We start from the raw sequence: 21,799 nt of genomic DNA, 5'->3' as shown, positions 1-21,799 counted from the left end.
CACATTTCATTCAGTAGGTTGTTTATCATAATTTTAAGAATGGGTTAACATAGATGATGGATTTATATTTTCATGCCACCCACGAACGCTACGTTTTACGACGCGCTTAAGTTGCCGCCGGTTTGTATTAAAAATAAGTTCTGCCACTATGTTGTGGCGCCAAAAGCAAATGCTGAACTTTTAAAAGTTTGTTATTTGTGGGATATTTTGATCGGCTAGTTCAAATGTGGTCATAAGAAATTTAGAGGTTCTGCTACTTCAATCGTTTTCCATTTATTGTGTTAGTTTTAATAATTATATATATTTTTAACTTTTTTATAATGTTTGTGTAATATATTGAAGATTTAAAAAAAATCTGTTTAGTTTCTTTTCTTTTTGGTATAATCTACGGTCTGAGTCTTGTTGTCAGTGTACTTATTAAAAAAATTAGTTATTATATAACTAGGTCGTATTATATCACTAGGTCGGCAAACAAGCGTATGGCTCACCTGATGGTAAGCTATTACCGTAAACCGTAACCGTAACTGCAACAACAGGAGCATCGCAAGTGGGCTGCCGACCCTACCCTCAATCCCTTCAGGAGCTCTGGTCACCTTACTCACCACTGTTTAGTCTCAGTATTACACAATATAATGTATTTAATCTAATATATAAAATTCTCGTGTCGCGGTGTTTGTAGTTAAACTCCTCCGAAACAGCTTGACTAATTCTCATGAATATTTTGTGTGCATATTGGGTAGGTCTGAGAATCGAACAACATCTATTTTTCATACCTCTAAGTTATAAGGCGGGTTGGCGGGGGGATTAAGGGGCTTTATAACATATATGGCAAAACAACGTTTGCGGGGTCAGCTAGTTGTACTATACTTTATAATTTAACAACCACTCTGGTGTGTTGGTGGGTGTAGTCGCCTAAAACACCGACGCGGCGACGGTATGTGAGTTCGATTCTCGCTCGGGATGTATATTTGTATGTGTATAAATATTTCTTTCCGGTATGAATGTCTATCCTTGTGGGTCTCCCCACGGTGGTATTTACATACATACTACTTACTTACACATTACAAGTTCTCTAATAGAAAATGCAGCAGCAGAACTTGAGTAAGACTTTGTAAATTAAAGAATCTAAAAAAATAAATATTATTTTACTTCCTCTGGTCACTGAACACTAATAGAAAGAAAACAAAATATTAAAAAAGTTTTTTATGTGTCTGATTTGAAACGTTAATGGTTCAGTGTGACGAAACGTCGGCGGAAGAGCTATGTAGCGATGAACTAGATACCGTCGTCCGTTGCGCTTACGACATTTTCTTGACGATATTATGTTGTGACTATTATAATTCTTTGGGATTCTATGGTTTTTTTATGTTAAATAGGTCGGTGATGATATAATGCTCCTCTCATTTTGGTCTACATTGTATTGTTCGGTGTTTTCGTAGCCTGTAAACGTTAACATAATATTTTAAATTAACATGGTTATTTTTATTATAGAAATTATTCAAAATATCAAAATCGATATTTCTACATTATATCCAAATGTCTTGTTCACGAGACATAAGTTTGGGTGTAGACGTTGAGGGCATTACACGTGTCCATACCGAACTACCTCCTTTCTTGTACGTTTGCTACGTAAGCACTGGTCACCACTACCATTGGTCACCTACTTACCAAACTTCAGTTAAATGTTTAACTGCACGGCATATGTGTAGGTTTCTTGAAACTTTCTTGAGGTTTGATCTGAGATAATTAATTTTACTCTACTAATGGTCAATGTAATGGAATTAGAGGGTTAGGTAGTTAGCCTAAAAATATTCATTTTTAAAAAATATATGTACAAAAGCGATTGAGACTGTATCAGACATTGATAGAATAACTATTGAAATGACGACAGCTCTGCTTTGACAGTAATTTCCGAAAGATCTTAAAATCTTAGAAAAGTAATATAAATATAGTAAATACTTAAAACTTTCTACTGGAAAATTGTCCACAAGTATAGCATACCATAAAACGATTTCAGACAACGATTTTTGAAATATAAACACTCCATACAACCCATCGAGGCTCCAAACAAGTGGAACAGAAGCGCTTCTGCTGCGCTTCCAAAATTACTATTATCGCTGCTAAATATATCAATACACATCGGCGCCGGCTCCGGGCTCACCCCATCATAATTATGTGTTCAGTGCATCGCTGCATACAGGCGCGTTTTGTTGTGCTTTTAAAGCAATAATAATCGTGCTTTACGTGAACACTTATTACTAAGCTGTTACTTGTAAATCTAATTTATCTTAATTTTGAACAATAATAATCTTCTAAATAATAATATTAATAAACCAATATTTTTGACGCAAATAAAGTATAACTCTATACAATTTTTAAAACTTATTCTATTTTTATTGTATGTTTTTTGACTGAATGTTTAATACTTTTTCTAGTTATTTTTTTATGTATAACCGTAGTGCGTCTCTGTTTCTTTATTTCGTGTTTATTGTGCTTTTTTATCTGTGTCCTCGGATTGATTATTGTCCTAAGATGATGTTTAACGGCCTCATGATGTATGGCGATTCGGATACGAGTGATTTTGGTAAAGTGAGTTGATGGGGGTTTATTTAGAAAATAATTTTAGTAGACCATTTTTTCGTCCAGCTACATTGCATTATACCTCATAATTTTTTACTGGGTATACCGATTTTGATGATTTTTTTTTAAATCGAAAGCTGATACTTGTCTTGTCGTCCCATTTAAATTTGATTGAGATCTTATCACTACTTTTTGAGTAATCTTTGATAAAACGCATTCACTTGACTATTTTTTGGGGCTGTACGCTTGTTTGCCAAGTTAGTGGTATAAATTCAATAAAAAAAAAAACAATGCTGATACACAAAATCTCTGCACAAAATTAGTCGTATTATTAGTTAATTTTATTTATTTACATTAAAGTCTAGCATGTTGTCCCTAAGGCCACTAAAAAGTACCACTAGAAGGGTTTTGATTCAAGAAATAATATTTTTTAACGTTTTTGTTATGTTTATTTTTTTTATAACAGAGAGTTGGCGCAGTTTGTCTGCCTTGCTCTCTGCTCCGCGGGTTGTGGGTTAGATTCTCGCCTGAGTCTGGGTGCACCCATATTTGCATTTCATCATTATCATCATCATCATTACAGCCTATACAGTCCACTGCTGGACATAGACAAAAATAACGTGAACTCATGTGTTTTTCCCATAGTCACCACGCTGGGCAGGCGGGTTGGTGACCGCAGTACTGGCTTTGTCGCACCGAAGACGCTGCTGCCCGTCTTCGGCCTGTGTATTTCAAAGCCAGCAGTTGGATGGTTATCCCGCCATCGGCCGGCTTCTTAAGTTCCAAGGTGGTTGTGGAACCTTGTTATCCCTTAGTCGCCTCTTATGACACCCACGGGAAGAGAGCATTTGTATATGTATTATTGCAGACGACTGTGTGTGTATGTTAAAAGAAATTTATTATTTATTAATAATATTAGATATTGTTAAATATAACAACGATGTGGATCTCTGTATTTATTTTTCAGTTTCTAGTTTATAAGAAACATACGTATTTCAGGACAGTATAGCAAGCAGCGTCGGAAGCGCGGGGAGCGACGCGCGCGCTCTATACCTCGAGAGTAAGCTGATGGCTACGATGCTCGTTGTGAGTGAGATACAGATTAATTATATTTAAGTAATTAAAATGTCGATATAAAACCTTATTTTAAATTAACGCTTTAATATAACCTTTGTAGTATTAAAACATTTTTTAAGAACGTAAGAATGGTAAAAGACCTAGAAAGGTAACCTTGTGTTTTAAAACATTGAAACAAGTTCTTATCGAAATATACATAGTTTTTGAGTTTAATCCTTTAGGAATCGATTTTATGTAGTATATATGTATATATTTATTTGTGTATGTGTATGTGTATGTATATTGTGTGTATATGTATGTATATTTACTTCTGTTAATATCATACTGCTTGTTAACTATATGCCAATTCTGTATCAACTGTTTGTACACTTCCTACCGTTTCTCTTTTTCTTCGCTATGTCCTATGCCCAAAGGTTGTCTGGAAAAAATCGCTCTTAGCGATAAGACCGCCTTTGTACATCTTTCTTTTCATGTATCACTTTTGTTGTAATGTTTCTTTGTGGTGTACAATAAAGAGTATGTATTATTTATTATTATTTATTAATTGAAATAAATATGAGGAGTTAAATTTACTGAACTAATGATCTCGTTACGTTTTTTTGCGCCATCTATCGGAATCCTATTGAGTTATTTGTATCGTAATTTCATTAATCTTTTTCTTAGACTAGTAAGCCTTCTTTGTGCCTATTTAGACAGTCGATCTGAAGGTGTGAATTCCAGTCGTGCCTATTTTGGAGCTACGTGGTCCGTGAACGATGCGTATAAATAATGTTTATTTGCCATAGTATATCAATTAGATATATGGAAGAAAAATTTATGTATATTGTTTTCTAATCTTTACGCAGATGTTCCTCATTATAATGAAACAAATTTTTCGGATTTTATCGCGGTTTATTGGACGCTTTATATGCCTGACGTTTCCGCGTAAATGTATGCATGTTTAGCGATTCTGGGTCGAGTGATTATGACAAGACTTGTTAGAAGATAACTGATATCGATCTTTAAATTCTAATTACTATTATAGATAAAAAATTGTAAATTATTATTTATACAAAACAGTTTTACGAAATACCCAACATCTATAATATAAAAATGAGTCGCTGAATGTGTTGCTAAGCGCAAAACTCGAGAACGGTTGGACCGATTTCGCTAATTCTTTTTTTAAAATATTCCTTGAAGTACGAGGATGGTTCTTACGGAGAGAAAAATTAAAAAAAAAAAATTTAAATTTCCTGAAAAAGTCTAAAAACAACACTTTTCTATACTCCCATACAAAAGATTTGTGATAATACTTAAAAGTCAATTTGAACTTAAATACCATACGATAAAGTTTGTGTTAGGCGATACGAAGTTCGCCGGGTCAGCTAGTTATGAATAAACCACTTCAGTGCTGATACAATCAACCCTTTCGAGTATCTCGTGTTCGTTTCATTAATCGGTCATTAGTAAAGATTAAAGGAACGCTGTGGATTAACTTTCGTCTGAAAATAGAAAGGGGATTATTTATACTGCTGAAAATATCGTTTTCAATGTATCTGTACTTTTTACCTCTATATCTATCCTTGCGTCCTAAAATAGATAGATTGAACCTAGCAGTTTCCAATGTTTCCAATGTAACAAGTACGTGTTTCACCAGTTGTAGATAGTAAATAGCGCATTTGACGGAGAATCATACAAATAGACTTTGACAGCGGGAGGTAGAATAGGCCAGTAGGAACTGTTTCTTCTTAATTGATAAACTGCAACTTTAAGATAGGCGAATAGAAATATCTCATAAATATTGTAGAATTCGATGGTAAATAATTGTGTTTGCTCGCAAACGAAAAAAAACCGACTTCGATTACATCGACGAGTAGTACAACGTAGATCGACGAAAAAATAGTCAAGTAACTGCGCGTTATCAAAGATTACTCAAAAAGTATTTATCAAATCTCAATAAAATTTATATGTGACCACATGACAAACATCAGCTTTCGATTAAACTAAAAATTATTAAAATCAGTACACCCAGTAAAAAGTTATTGCGGATTTTCAAGAAGTTTCCTCGATTTCTCTAGGATTCCATCATCAGATCCTGGTTTCCTTATCATGGTACTAAACCAGGGATATCCCCTTTCCGACAAAAAAAGAATTATCAAAATCGGTACATCCAGTAAAAAGTTATGCGGTATAATACAACGTAGGTCGACAAAAAAAGCGTAAAGTAAAAACGCATTATTAGATATAGCTCAAAAAGTAGTTGTTAGATCTCAAATAAATTTAAATGGGACCAATTGGCACACACCACCTTTCGATTAAAAGAAAATTTGTCGAAATCGCTCCACCTAGTCAAAAGTTCTGATGTAACATACATTAAAAAAAAAAAAAAAAATATAGTCGAATTGAGAACCTCCTCCTTTTTTGGAAGTCGGTTAAAAAGAAAAATGAATCAAAAACTATTTACTGTCGGATACTGTCATCCGTCAAATAGCGTTATCCACAATAGGCGAAACAGGCCCTAAAGATATTTGGATTTTTTCATTTGCTGGTATTGATATATAAAGGTTTTTTTTTTTTAAATCAATGTTTGCTGTTTACTTTATTGTCTATACTGAAACTGTTTCTATAATTCTGCCTGTTTGTCTGCACCTTGGTCGCGGATGATTGAAAATATTGCCTACTTTTTATCTCAAAATTAAAATTAGATTCCTTCTAAAGGATAAAAGTGATAATGAGAACCGCTGGAATTTGATCTGCTGTGTTTGTTCAGTAGAGATTAGAATACGTTCCCCCGAGGTATGGTAGGAAATTATACAAGGTCAAAAATTCAGACGAGAAAAAAAAATTGTTCGTTCTACTACGTATACTTTAATCATTTTTTTTTCTTTAATTTAAAATTAATATCCACGGGCTCTAAAATATCCATGCCTTTCCAGGTGCTGTATTATTCGAAATACAAATTGACAGGTCTGTGACTGACTAGTAAATCTCGGACGTGGTCCGCGCTGACGGATTTTTTTATTATTACTATTTTCTTTTAAATCTTTTGGTAAAATACATAGACTCTCTTCTACTGTACTGATAGGTGTTATCAGCAGAAGGAGAACGAGGTCTTAAGGAATAAAGTCTTAGAGCATGTTTCATACCAACGATTGAACTATATTTTTTGGACTCACTTGTTGCGAATAGAAATGGAAGATGAAGTCACACTTTTAACTATAGGGCATGGTCTATCTGGCAGCTTTATCAACAACCCTAGAAACATACCTACATTCACATAAAGTTTATATAACATATGTGGCCATACAATTAAATTAAGGATAATATCAATGACGAGTCTGAAATTAGAACGACTTTGTTTACGATTTATTTTTAACCCATTGATTGCCCCGCGAGTCGTTGCGAGTGTTGCTCAAACATTCGTCACGGACCGGATGTTAGGAGACAGGTGTCGTTGACTTGTATTTCACTCTTTGTTAATAGATACGGTTTTCTTAGAAATCTTATTCAATGTTGATATGTTTTGACTGTTCTGTTGTGACTTTAATTAAGGGTGGCTGGCGAGGTGTAAGATATATTTAGACAAATATAAAAAACAATAAAATACATCTTCATCTGTGGTTTTACAAATAGGAACAATATTCTAAAACATTTTTTAATATCATATCAAAAATCGACCGTTCTAGCGGGGATCGAATCTGTATCTCCGACTGACCGTGTCGGTTGCTCTAGCTAATTAAGCTATGGAACGATGTATCCGCTAGATAGAAATTTTTGATATGAAGATTTTATATTCGGTCTTAGCAACCGTGGCGCCGTTTATAGTGAGTTCTTTACAGAAACCCGTAACTATTCAAAGTTTCATATTACGATGAAAATCTTTGACAGGAGACGACGCCATGCTATTTTTAATTTGTACGATTTTATTTTTGTGTTACCCACACATTAGGAAATTCTAAACATTTTTTAACATTATATCAAAAATCGACAGTTCCAACGGGGATCGAACCTGTATCTCCGACTGACCGTGTCGGTGCTCTAGCCAATTAAGCTATATAAAATATTCATATCAAAAATTTCGATCTAGCGGGTACATCGTTCCATTGCTTAATTGGCTAGAGCAACCGACATGGTAATGCTAAATAAGATTTCATACGTCTGTGATAGGAAGGATTGCAAGTTATTGCGTTTATTGCGTTGTTTAAATGTTTTGTAACTATTCTTTCATTCTTTATTAGGACTGTCGTAAGCTTACTTCTAATTTTCTCTGTAACTTCTATAATTTTAAGGACGAATAATTTGGCTCTTGAAATAAGTCATGCCCCGAATAAATTTTTCTTTTTTTATTCTCATCTATACATTGGGCCTTATGGTTGTAAAAACTGATTATTTAATGCCAACTGTTAATTTTATTGTCAGTTGAAGAACAAGGAGGAGACGATACGAATACAGGAAGAGAGTCTATCGCTAGCTGAAGCGCGCATTGCCGCTCTCGCTTCCAAAACTCAGAACATGATTCACCAAGAGCAGCAGACAAACCCTGTAAGTTACATAAGGATTACTGGTTTTTAAATTTAAGTTTAAATACAATGGTGATACCGTGACGCCGCGTTGGCGCAACGGTCACAGCCATGGATTGTACCTGTTGCGCTGGCGGTTGCGGGTTCGATCCCCGCACATGACAAACATTTGTATTGGCCATACAGGTGTTTGCCGTGGTCTGGGTGTTTTTGCAGTCCTTGTGGGTCTCCCCACCGTGCCTCGGAGAGCACTTTTAGCCGTCCGTCCCGATTGTTATCATGTACATCTGATAGCGATCGTTACTCATAGTAGGGAATATATCCGCCAACCCGCATTGGAGCAGCGTGGTGGATTAAGCTCCGATCCTTCTCCTACATGGGAAAGAGGCCTATGCCCAGTAGTGGGATATTACAGGCTGAAGCGAGCTACAATAGTTGAATTTAATGTTAGTAACTAAATTGTGGTTATAAAAAATAAAGTTTTATTTTAGTCTTCAGTGACTGCATCCGGGATTAGACCGTATATTCCATCCACACGCTTATTACTCCGGGATTATCTAGTCAATGTGTTATCCTAAGATTACAACTACTTCCATAGCTATTGATTTTAGTAATATATATCGCATTGAGGTCGAAGGCAAGAGCATCATTAAATTAAAGACAAAACGGCAATCCCTCAAATAAAAAAAAGTTTATGCGTTAGATCACACGACTAAAGTAAAACTTCTTTAGCTTCATCTAACTTATATCTCCCTCCCAACTTCCGTTCGCCTCGCCCGATCACGCTTTTCGTAACGCTCTCATCACGCATTCACCAGCTTACTCCCGAAATAAAGCGTGCGTAAAGGAGTTTTACTTCAAAAGTATTTTGGCAGTAATATTATTTTTCATATACTGTTTACATCTTACATCGGCTGCAGTAAACGTAAATTCTTCAGTCTGTCCCCTTTGGATATACCCGTCCTCGATCGACTTGTCCTAAAAATAATAAGCTTTTAACGCGTACATCTAAAAATAATAAAAGTTGATTAGTGTGTCTGTGTTTGAGGAAATAAATAGTAAAAGTAACAGTATCGAATACTCGCTTTCATGTATGTTTTTTTTTTTGTAAAGTCAAAGCTGACAAATCTTTCGTTAGAAGGCGTTATTACATGTTTTCCACTTTTAGTTTTCAATTTTTATAATATAATATTAGTTTTTTTGTAACATTAAATTAATAATAATTAATTGTTAAGGGCATAACTTGTTATGACATGTAATCAAGGGGAGGATACTGGCTTCTGCGACACAGTATACTACATACTAGTGCAGGAGTCAGGGTAATCTATTTATTGTATGAATTATGATTGTGTCCAATAAAGATTATTATTATTTGTCTAAAATTTTTAGTGAAATTGGTAATAATTGTGTTTGCAGGCAAACGAAGAAAAACCGACTTCAATTATATCGACAAGTAATACAACGTAGGTAGACGAAAAAATAGTCAAGTAAATACGCGTTATCAAAGATTACTCCAAAAGTTGTAATCAGATCTCGATGAAATTTAAATGTGAACACATGATAAACATCGGCTTTTGATTAAATTAAAAATCATCAAAATTGGTACACTCAGTAAAAAGCTATGCGGATTTTCGAGAGTTTCCCCCCGATTTTTCTGGGATCCCATCATCAGATCCTGGTTTCCTTATCATGGTACCAAACTAGGGATATCTACTTTCGAACAAAAAAAGAGTTATCAAAATCGGTTCATAAACGAAGGAGTTATCCCCGAACATACATAAATAAATATATATATATATGGTCGAATTGAGTAACCTCCTCCTTTTTTTGAAGTCGGTTAAAAATAGAATACAAATTTACGGAGGTAGGGCACAGCATTCATTATCTTGTTCATAATTTAATTTAGGACAGCCTGACTGAGGAATTACCTTACGGATGACCACAGATTAATAAAATTGCTCTCAATGTTGTATTCCTGTGGTGAGAAAGGCAGCCAGAACTCCTGGGGTGGGTCGACAACAGGGTTGGCATCCATAGACTACAGTACCTTCCAATCAGGCAGACCGTACTCTTGTTTGCTGCCTTTGTACAATAAAACCGTATTATGCGCTATTAATATTCCTTTATCTTTTAGTGCAATTAACTATAATTAATAATTATCAAATTCCTAATTTCTAATAAAAAGTACCAACATCAAGATATTTACCAAACAATTGGTGTAAGATTTACTGTATTTATGTTATTTGCCATACAATAGTTGCTGGTGCGTAGTTCAGCGGACGGCAATCACGTGGACATGAAGGATGTATCCGCGACAGTACAGGTACATAGCCTTTGATTTGTTTTCATTTACTTTTAGTAATATTGTATTTTATACACCAGTTGAGTTACATACATTTTTATTATTACGCTATATTTATGATTTTTAAATAAATAGAAAAATATTATTTGACTTTAAAAAAAAATTATACATTTGAAATTGGAACTCAACATATATTTTTAAAAAGTTTAATTTACTTTATGATGAGATATAAATATGATCGTATAACTACATATTATATTAAATTATATTAAGTGAACTACTAATATAACAAGATTCTTTTACAATAACAATGGACAAAAAGAAGTAATATAAAAAAAAAGAATTTTCGTTTTTTTTTTGTCGTGTTTTTTATACAAATGTGCAAAATTGTCCGAACATTGTAGGATGAGTCGAAGATCGTGAAAACGCTTCGCGACAACTTGTGCGTGATCGAAGAACTCTATAGGGAGTGCTTCTATGAGGTTAGTAGACTAGAATAGTTATTGAATTTAATCATTTCCGTAAAACTTATTTTCACACTATTTCCTTTCAAAGCATTTTAAGTTGATACTACAACTTTTGACGATACGTTGGCATTGTGATCACAGAAGGTGGTTTTTATGTTCAGTTCGATTCCAATCCATGACCAGCATTTGCAAAGGTCTATAGATTGTGGCCTAGATGTTGAGTTTGTATTATTTTTGGGCATCAACCCATAAAATAATTCACAGCTATATTATTACGATTTATGACCTGGTCAGTGGTTGAAAAAAAAAAAAAAAAACTAAAAGTATTCGCTCTGCCCAGCAGCGACCGAGTAAAAAAAAAAAGTATGATTATATTTTTTGCTACAAAATAATATTAATATTTCATTATAATTGTAATTAGACAGCCAAACAGGAAGAGTTGATAGCGATGTTAAGGAGGTCGTACTTGGACATGAGGCTCGTGGACAGACAGAAGTCCGACCAGATCGACTTCTTACAGAACACGTTAAAGACACAGAAAAGCTCGATTGAGCGTTACGAGGTAATTAAAACATACATTCATAAACACACACACGCGAACAGTATATAAAATGAAGAAGTTAACAATTAAATATTTAGAAAATACAATTTAAGACATCTGTTTCAGGACATTGCTATGGAAGTGGAAAACCTGAAAATGGAAATAACGAACTTCTTAAACAGCTCAACGAATAATGACTCGGTATTCATAATAATTGATATTTGCGTTCATCGTCGATGCTGTGTGGCTACGGCACCAAAGAATATAGCCACCCCCTCTCTTCCCGTGGTTGTCGTAAGAGGCGACTAAGGGATAACAAGGTTCCATTACCACCTTGGAAGTTAAGAAGCCGACCGATGGCGGGATACCAATCTAGCCGTTGGCTTTAAAACACCGGCCGAAGACGGGCAGCAGCGTCTTAGGTGCGACAGAGCCAGCACTGCGGTCACCAACCCGCCTGCCCAGCGTGTTGACTATGGGCAACACACATGAGTTCACGCATTTTTTACGCGAACTTGTGGAGTCCTGTGTCCAGCAGTGGACTGCGATAGGCTGGAATGATTCATCGTCGATAGCAATCATCGTTTTAGTGTGAAATTGTAACCATTGTGCATTAGTTCCTGTTCTAATATCATACATCAAAAGGGGCTTAATACACGAAGAAAACATTGACTAGGCGTTATTGTCATTGTCAAATAAAAAGTTTAGTAGAATATCCACACTCACATTTTTTTGTCAAATATCAACAATCAAAGAAGTCATTTTATTAGATTATTTTTTGTAGCAGGATGTAATAGTAGAATCGGTCTTTTATATATTATGTAGTATAATCTGTTTGCATATTTATAAATATTTAAACATTTTATAATATATAAAACATTTTGCTATTGACAAAAATAATCCGTTACTTTTTCAGGTTATTTGCGGATTTTATTGGTATTGCGGGTTAGAAAATAAAGTTCAGCGAACATATTTTCATTGATGTAATTAGGATAAAAAAAATTTATATTAATTAAAAATGATATAATATAGCGGAAAAATAGCACAAAATTTCAACTTTTATAAGGCCATTTTATTCATTCTATTAATTAATATTTCACATTATAAAACCTAATAAAATAAAATATAAATATAAAATAAGTCGTTTTATTGACACCAGGGTGTGTGGGAAAGCGAGCCAGTGGCTGATTTACGTGACATTGCGGACCAGCTGCTTCGTCTGCAAGATCTCTTGCGGGTATACATCGAGACTTATTGATTTCTGTGTTAAATGAGTGCATGATACCTAACCAAATAAATAGTTCTGTTAACGATCTCAAACTGTTTTCTAATTATTATTATTTATACATAAGCGTACGGCTCACTTGATAGTATTCGATCACCGTAACTTATAGACGCCTGCAACACCAGAAGCATAGCAAGCGTGTTACTGACTCTACCCCCAGGTGACTCTCCCCAGGAGCTCTGGTCATCCTACTCATCACAGGGACACATCACTGCTTGAAAGCAAAATTATTTAGCTATGATCATCTGTAAGATCAAGCTACTTACCCAGTCGGGTTGCTCCAGATTTTGAGCAGGATATGCCTGTGCTCTGATGAGTGATTGTATAACTTATAAAAAAAAATATAAATAACCAAACTTGGAAAATGATATTTTGCGTTCAGAGCTTTTGTTTTGTGTTGTGCTCATTTCAGGACGCTTATATGTATAAGATTTTATTCATACTGGGGTCTGAGAGTTGTCTTTAACTGAGGTAGGGCACAGCAGGAATTTCCTGCTCAAAATATGGAGCAGCCCGACTGGGGTATAGGGGTCTCGACCTTACAGAAGATCACAGCTAAATAATACTGTTAACAGCTAAATAGTACTGTTTTCAAGCAGTATTGTGTTCCTGTTGGTGAGTAAGGTGACCAGAGCTCCTGGGGGGATTGGGGATTGGATCGGCAACGCGCTTGCGATGCTTCTGGTGTTGCAGGCGTCTATAAGCTACGGTAATCGCTTACCATCAGGTGAGCCGTACGCTTGTTTGCCGACCTAGTGACATAAAAAAAAAGTTTGAGATGATTGTTTTGTGCATGTTATACCTAACGAATATAAACCTACTTTGATAACTAATATTTATATTATTTATTGATTTTCCTCCCTTTTCTTTTAACCTTTTTTTCTGTTATTGGAGTTGGCTAGAGTTTAAAACTTTTAATGGAATATCGCTTGGCTTAAATGTGTGTAAATGACACGAACATATTGATTGGAAAACACTATTTGTTGTTAATTGTTTTTTCGTATTATTATTTTTTAACTAAATTAATAACAAAAATAACAGCTTATAATGTTAAAATTGTCATATTATTGAAAATTTTCTCCCTTACAGACTGACTGCATTTGCGGATTAGAAGAGGAAAATAAGAAACTCAAGCAAAAAAGCGAAACCATGGAGGTATGGTTTACTTTTTGCTTAATTCTAGTAAAGGCCGTAGCTTACTTAATTTCTGCTAAATTAAAGTCTGGCCAAATCGCTAATCTAAATTATAAGAAATATTTTAATCAGTATAATCAAAAGGAAGGACTTTAGTATTAGATATACGGTTCCATATAAAAAAATCTTACAGAGGTTCGAAAACCGAGAGTTTTTAAAGTTACTTACTCCGTTATATTGGCCAAGATCTTTTCACTGTGAAACTATTTTTATAGATCCAGATAAATAACTTACAAAGGAAGGTGAGTGAGCTGGAACTAGCGTTAGAAGACAAGGAGAACATTGATCAGAAGTATCAGAAGCAGATCGAGGAGAAAGAGAAGGAGGTACTATTTTTATAGTTAGCTTATTTTATATATAAATATTTTAGGAGATAGCGAAGAAAAGAGGAAGAGAGAAAGGGGGAAAGAGGGAGGGAGGGGAGTAGAGCTAGATTTAAAATAAAAAACCTCCTTTTGTGCATTCAATATTTACTTTTTTTCTGCTTTTTTTGTTTATGCTTCGTTTGGTTGTACACTAACCGGGAATATTTTGTTTGCTGCTTCATGTATCTTATAATAATAGTTTGTATTTTCTTTTTTTAAGCTGCATCGCATAAGAGAACAGTTCACGGCGTTGGAAAAAGGAACGCGGGATCAAGGGTCAGCTTGCGACACGCTGACTTTACAGCTTAAACAACTTGAAAGTAATAACTTATTTTGTGAACAGATAATGTACAGGGATCAGAATTATCTGTTTAAATTCGAAATGAATTTAATGGGTCGGAACACGCTGCTTCACTACGGGTCGGCGGATATATTCTCAACTATATGTAAAAATTGCTAAGTTGTCTGCGATAACAACTGGGATTGAGAGATCTACACGTTCTCAGTGGTACGATGGGGAGACTAAGAAGGGTAGACACCCAGAGAGCGGAAGTCGAACCCTCGACCGCAGGTATTTAGGCCTCCACACGGCACAAGCACTACACCAGAGCGGTCGTCTTTCAATTAAATAAACTCATTATTTGATTTCTCAAAAAGTTTCAGAATAGGTACTAATGAATATACGTTTTGCAGATATGCTAAACGATAAGACTTTAGAACTATTGGCGACGGAGCAGAAGGTTGAGTCGCAAGAGGCGACGATTAGGAATTTACGGGAGGAGCTCCACAGGACGAACCTTATTGTAAAAGAGGTAAGCTATTATTTGAACGGAACTGAAATTTATATTCTGTTTACACACTTGATTTTGGTAGTAAGCTGGTGAATGCGTGCTGAGAGCTTTATGAGAAGTGTGATCGGGCGAGGTGACCGGAGCAAGAGAGAGAGGTGCGAGAATACATTTTCTTTCTCTCATAGCCAGTTACGTTTCGTATATCTAAGACACAGTGCAGGTGCTATTGTGCTGAAGTTTTACTTCAGTCGTGTGGTCTAAAGCACACTGTTTTTTTTTTGTAATGTAACATGAAACGTTGAAGCTTTGTTTGAATTTTACAGGGTGTATGACTGTACTTAATTTATGGTTTATTATCTGTAATTCTGTATAATATTGCTTTTTCCAAATAGTCAAATAGATAAAATTGATAGGGCAAGATTCAAATACATTCGCTGAATTGGCGAAAAACAACGAGAGATAGTTAGCCTTCTAACATTAGATGGTACTATCGGCTGAGTTGCACCCCTAGCTATAGAAAAAAAACTGTTGAATGGTACCATCTACGACTTCTGATAAATCAATACGACTTAAAAGACAAACAATTCGAGTTTTATTCGAATGGTCAACTTTCCGTCCGATCGTGACATTTACAGACTATTGAAATTAGACAAAAGCCTATTTCATTTTTTATAGGACTAGGGTGGCAATTAAGGGTATGACTCAGATGGTAAGCGTTTGGCCGTTTATATACCAAGAGTATAGCGAGCGCATTGCCGACCCTACCCTCAAACTGTCCAGGAGCTCTGGTCACTTTCCTCACCGCAGGAAAACAACACTGCTTTTTAGAGCGGTGTTATTGAGCTGTGATCTGTAAGGTCGAGGTACTTCCCCAGTTGGGTTACTTGAGATTTTGAGCAAAATATATCCTGCTGCGCCCTACCAGTATTAGCCTATGTTGTGTTCTAGTGGTGAGTAAGGTGGTCAGAGCTTTTGAGGACGGTCAGGGCTTAAGCCCGCAACAATTTTCAGATGCTTCTGGTGTTGCAGGCGTCTATAAACTACGGTAACAGCTTAGCATCAGATGAGCCATACTTGTTTGCCACTCTATCGCATGAAAAAACACGATATGACGTTTATTTCAGAACCAGCAGGTCCGTGAGGAGGTGTCGTGTCTCTCAGTGCAAGTGTCGCGGTGGCGCCAGCAACTGGCAGACAGTCGCTGTCGGATGCAGGAGCTGGATGATGAGTTGAGACGCGCACGAGAGCACTGTCGACACCTCGCTACACTGTACAGGTGGGGTGATTGTTATGCTCTTTTTTTTAAGTATAGGTGAATCACACGAGTGATTTTTCCTTAGGTAACTCAATGCCTGTATTTTATGTAATAGCCGGCGGATATACCTATTTATGAAATAAATATGTACAAATGTATATGAAGTAATGATTATAAGACGCTTCACACTAACGTTTTAACACATAATTTATCAGGTCAAACTTCAAGACTACGGCAAACATCTATATATACATACACACACACACACACACACACACACACAAACAAATTGCTGTCTACTGCTGAACATAGGCCTCCACAAGTTCGCGCCAAAAATGTTGTGAAATCATGTGTTTTGCTCATAGTCACCACGCTGGGCAGGCGCGTTGGTGACCACAGGGCTGGCTTTGTCGCACCAAAGACGCTGCTGCCTAAAAAAAAAAACCTGTAAAGCCTGTGTATTTCAGAACCAGTAGGTGGATGGTTATGGCGCCATCGGTCGGCTTTTTAAGTTCCAAGGTGGTAGTGGAACTGTGTTATCCCTTAACCGCCTCTTACGACTACAACGGGAAGAGAGGGGATGGCTATATTCTTTACTGCCACACGGCTTGACATCTATATGGTTAATCCAAAGGTTCACTATGAGCGATGACCGAACCCGTAATCGACAGCATCCAGCGCTGTGAACGCTGCGCCAACGCATCGTCATGTGTCTTTTGTTAAATTTTGATACCATTACATTTTTTTATTATTATAATTTTAAAATATAAGATGAATAAATATTAGATGTAAGAAAATAAATGAATAAATAAATAAATAAATAAATTAATTAAATAAATAAATAAAAATAAAAGTACACTAATTTTTATGGTCTAATAAATACGATGCGTTGGCGCAACGGTCACAGCACTGGTTTTTGGCTGTTACGGTGGCGATTGCGAGTTCGATCTCCGCACATGAGAAACATTTCATCCGTCCCGCTTGTTATCAAGTACACCTGATAGCGATCGTTACCTACTCATATTAGGGAATATATATATACATTTAGGAATAGGGGAACAGCGTGGTCGGTTGAGCTACGTGTCGGTTCTCCTACATGGGGAAAGAGGCCTATGCCCAGTAGTGGGATATCATAGGCTGAAGCGTAAATACATAGCTTTGAACTAAATTTTTTCAGATTCAGATATTTAAGTTGACTGCCTTTATCCGAGCACGGTAGTGGTATTTTTTATTTCTAAATGTGCCGCTGGGTATAACGTATAATGTCGGCGCGCCGGCAGAGAGAAGGCGCGCTCGGCCGCCGCGCTGCAGGCGCAACTCGGCGAGGCGCAGGCGCGCGGCGCCGAGCTGTGCGCGGACGCGCAGCGAGCCACCGCCGCGCTGCGCCGCTGGCTCGTGAGGCAGCGCGCGCGCCGCAGGTGAGCCCACAATGCCACACTGCCCCACACAATTCCAAACTGCTCCACACAATACCCCATTGCCCCACATAATTCCAAACTGCCCCACACTATACCACACTGCCCCACACAAAGCCACTCTGCCCCACACAATTCCAAACTGCCCCACACAATACCACATTGCCCCACACAGTATCACTTTGCCCCATACCTCACAATACCAAACTATACCGCACCGCATCGAACTGCCCACTCCGACGATGTTCTAAGCCGAGGTGCGATCTCGCTAGGAGACGTCACCCCCTCCAAGGGCCCACATCTTCCTTCGCGGCCGGTGTCTATAGTACCCGGCCCCTGTCACCGGTGCCGCCGTAAAGGCCAGTAGGGCCAACAGTAATAATCAGTTCGAAAAAAAAAACAAACCGGACTGCACTGCGCTCCACCGCTTTGCATCACCACTGCTCAGTTCAACAGACGACAACTTGTAATCTTCGAAATAAAGTCTTTGAAACATGTTTCAAAATTGTATGAACAAAACTTTTTAGAATGGACGAAAATTAATAATGTTCACAATGTCATTTGAAGATTTGCTGTTTATAATTCAACACATTATTTTAACCTATTTTGTGAGAAATGGGTATGAAATTACGAAATATTTTCAGAGAGCAAGAAGACAAAATAAAAGAACAGGAACGAATAATTCAATCACTGCAATCAAACGAACGTACAAGTGTGAGCGAGAACGAACCATGCTGTTCCAAGTATCTGCCTCGAGCGGAAGCAAGACAGAGCGATCATAGTAGCTTGCGTGCGAGCGAGACAGACTGTTCTAAGTATCAGTCACGAGTGGGAATGAGACGGAGCGATCGCAGCATACGTACGAATGAGACGACAGGATGTTCCAAATGTGCGTATTCGAGACTCAATCTGCGGACGAGTGGGAGTGATGCAGCCAGTCCACTACCTCCCACTCCGCCGAGAAGATTGCTACGGAAGAAACCTTTATGTGTTGAAAGGGTACGTGTTTTTAGTAAGGTTATCGTAAATTTAGTGTCTAGTGCCTATTGGAAATGTCTATTCATTGCAATCCTTCATCTGGAGTCGATGACATGTCCATTAGATCTTAGAATCAGTTCTGGTTTTGATATTTACCTAAAATTTATCTAGCATTAATTGACCTGATGCGATTTCATCTTGGCGAGTGTAAATACGACGTTTGTTATTTCAAAAGTTTAACAAATTGACCTCAAAAACGTTTTGCATCTTGAAAAAACATTGTGCTTGACTTCCGGACTATAGTTAAAGCCTATTCCTATATTTGATATAAACTTTCTATTTATTAAAATTAGATTGTTATTGTTAATCGTCTGATACCAGCCTAGTACAAAAAATCGGAGATGGTTCGGTCTGTTCTAAACTAGTTTGGGTTGGGAAAAAGAGAACTAAGACAAAATGGAACACTAACGTTTTGGGTTTCTAGAATGAGAAATGGGCATAGCTCTCTTTGCCCATGGAATATAAAGATCACTTATAAATCTCTAGTTTAATCTTCTATCCTAAATTTAAGAATAAAAAGAGGGTGCTTTAGACCACACGACTGAAGTAAAACTCCTTTAGTTGCCCCTACAGTAATATACGAAACTTAACTCTTTCTCTACCTTCACTAACTTATATATCCCTCTCAACTTCCGTTCGCCTCACCCGATCACACTTTTCGTAATGCTCTCGTTACGCATTCACCAGCTCACTCCCCAAGTCAAGCGTGCGCAAAGAAGTTTTACTTCAAAAGGGACAATCTAATAATACTAATGTACTTGTATGTACTAGCCGTGTCAGTGTCCGCTGACGCGCACGGCTGCCGTACAGCGGCCCTCGCGACACGACGCGCTCTCGGACACTCGGAGTTGCGAGCTGTACGCGTGTCGCGACACTGACGCTAACTCGGTGAGTCTGGTGTCATTGCTGTACTACAAGTGTTCTGTTCTTGTGGTGAGTAAGGTAAGCCAGCTTTGCGACATTTGCAGTACTTTTGGTGGGGCAAGCTTGTATGGAGTAGTCCATTATTTAAAAAACTGGATTGTCAATAGATCCTTTATCATTGCCAAATAAATGACGTCATGATGCAAGATCTGCGGTCGGTCATCGATGTCATACCAGTCAGTTCTGGTAATATATTTTATTAAGCAGTCAATGATAAGCGATATGAATACTATGTTTCTCCTCTAGGTTATCAAAGCTATCATGTTTTATATTTGGTCGACTTCGTCCAGTAATTACGGCATTTATTTTTTTGATACTTTATTTATCTTCAGCGCGACGAGTCCAGTCCGGACGAGTTACTGGAGCGAGTGGAGCGCGCTCACGAAGCACTCTCCTCCGCACAGCGTCGTTGGGGACGTCGTATGACAGAAACTCAGGAAAATGATTCGTGACGTCACTCACCAAAAAACAACGGCCACGTCACGAGGGAAATGCTTTAGTGTAACATAAGAAAACAATCAGAAACATGTCTCGTGACGTCCAACTAAGCACTCGGTCACGTCTGACATACGAGGAGTCATTTGGCGTCGCAAAAAAAAATCTTGATTTCAGGAAAAACTTTTGATGACTTCACAAGAGGTTATCCAATATACTGGAATTGTGGGCAGGTCGTATGACAGACACTACGGTCAGGAAAGTGACACAGATCACTCGGTCACGTCACGGTGCTTTACTGTGGCATAAGGAGGAGAAATTCGGTGGCTCAAAAGAAAATACGAATACAGGTAAAGCTTTTGATGACTTCGCATGACGTTCTACTATGCAGAAGTTGGGGTTATTTTCTAAGAAACTGCTCGATGAGGATTATTTCAAGGGAGCTACTAGAGCGAATAAATTACGCACGCGAGATGCTGTCTAGTTAAGTCACACATACGACATAAGGAGAGATATGACGTCACAAAGAAACTCCTGATGACGCTGCTTGTGGATACTTGGGTACGACCTACACCTAGATTTAGGCAGAATCGTGTTTTCACAAACGTCATGAACACAACAGATATTATTGATGTGTTGCAAGTGTTGGGCCGTTTGAATGTTTCTGATTTGACACCAGTTTCGCGGTTTCGATTGAGTGATGTCAGGTGTAGGTACTTAACTGACGCCATATATTGGAAATTTAAAGTACGGCGTCATTCAAGCCAGTCCTTGATGGATCTAGTCACTACTCGATGACGTCACAAGTCAGGACGAAAGTTAAAAAATTTAGTTTAGTTCGTTACGTAATGTCTTATATTGATATCTAGTCAACCGTTGTTGCCATCACACAAGTTGATAGGGATTGTGAAATGTAGATGTAAAAATTCTTAAGTGTGAACTCGTGTCTATGGCTTTAAAAAAAACTTTTTTAAATAGTAAGTGTTTAAAGAATAATGTGCTCTCTTATATAGTTATTTATACTTACAGAATATATACTGCTATATAACAAATACATTTAAAATAATGTAGGGCACAGTAGGAAATTTCCTGCACAAAATATGGAGCAGCCCGACTGGGGAAGCAGCTCGACCTTACTTATTTAAATAATACTGTTTTCAAGCAGTATTGTGTTCCTGTTGGTGAGTAAGGTGACCAGAGCTCCTGGAGGGATTGGGGATTGGGTCGGCAACGCGCTTGCGATGCTTCTGGTGTTGCAGGTGTCTATAAGCTACGGTAATCGCTTACTATCAGGTGAGCCGTATGCTTGTTTGCCGACCTTGGTGTATGAAAAAAATAATTAAAATAAATATATTATGGAAACGTAAAATATGTGTGATAGCAATGATATAGTTGTAAAATATGATAATGTTGTACAAAGTCTGATACGCATTTGTATTTATAGCGGTTTTGTTTTACTAGTCGTATTTATACTTTAAATAAATAATTTTGATAAACTATGGCTTTTTTTTTAAATAAAACACAATTTGAACACAAAGTCTTTATTAAGAACTCATATTCTTTTTATAAAAAAAAAAAAATTAAAAAAAATAATGAAATATTAGACACGTCATTATTTTAGTGATTGGAAA

General features: G+C 37.0%; 1 protein-coding gene across 1 annotated transcript in view; it reads left to right on the top strand.

The window, feature by feature from the left end:
• The window catches only part of LOC123669678 (girdin-like), a 31,957-nt gene extending 11,772 nt beyond the window's left edge, over nucleotides 1–20,185 (top strand). Inside the window, exons 14-28 of the mRNA XM_045603269.1 lie at nucleotides 8,056–8,178; nucleotides 10,414–10,479; nucleotides 10,863–10,940; nucleotides 11,347–11,487; nucleotides 11,593–11,667; nucleotides 12,626–12,703; nucleotides 13,841–13,906; nucleotides 14,161–14,271; nucleotides 14,531–14,630; nucleotides 15,004–15,122; nucleotides 16,226–16,377; nucleotides 17,637–17,774; nucleotides 18,416–18,770; nucleotides 19,581–19,697; nucleotides 20,066–20,185. Coding sequence (XP_045459225.1) covers nucleotides 8,056–8,178; nucleotides 10,414–10,479; nucleotides 10,863–10,940; nucleotides 11,347–11,487; nucleotides 11,593–11,667; nucleotides 12,626–12,703; nucleotides 13,841–13,906; nucleotides 14,161–14,271; nucleotides 14,531–14,630; nucleotides 15,004–15,122; nucleotides 16,226–16,377; nucleotides 17,637–17,774; nucleotides 18,416–18,770; nucleotides 19,581–19,697; nucleotides 20,066–20,185 — 1,839 coding nt within the window. The remainder of the gene's footprint in view (nucleotides 1–8,055; nucleotides 8,179–10,413; nucleotides 10,480–10,862; nucleotides 10,941–11,346; nucleotides 11,488–11,592; nucleotides 11,668–12,625; nucleotides 12,704–13,840; nucleotides 13,907–14,160; nucleotides 14,272–14,530; nucleotides 14,631–15,003; nucleotides 15,123–16,225; nucleotides 16,378–17,636; nucleotides 17,775–18,415; nucleotides 18,771–19,580; nucleotides 19,698–20,065) is intronic.
• Nucleotides 20,186–21,799: the final 1,614 nt, after the last annotated feature.

This window comes from Melitaea cinxia, chromosome 3 (genome assembly GCF_905220565.1).
Source record: "Melitaea cinxia chromosome 3, ilMelCinx1.1, whole genome shotgun sequence".
In the NCBI taxonomy this organism is placed as follows: Eukaryota; Metazoa; Arthropoda; class Insecta; order Lepidoptera; family Nymphalidae; genus Melitaea; species Melitaea cinxia.
The sequence above is the reverse complement of the archived record's forward strand: the minus strand, read 5'-3'. Positions and strand labels throughout refer to the sequence as shown.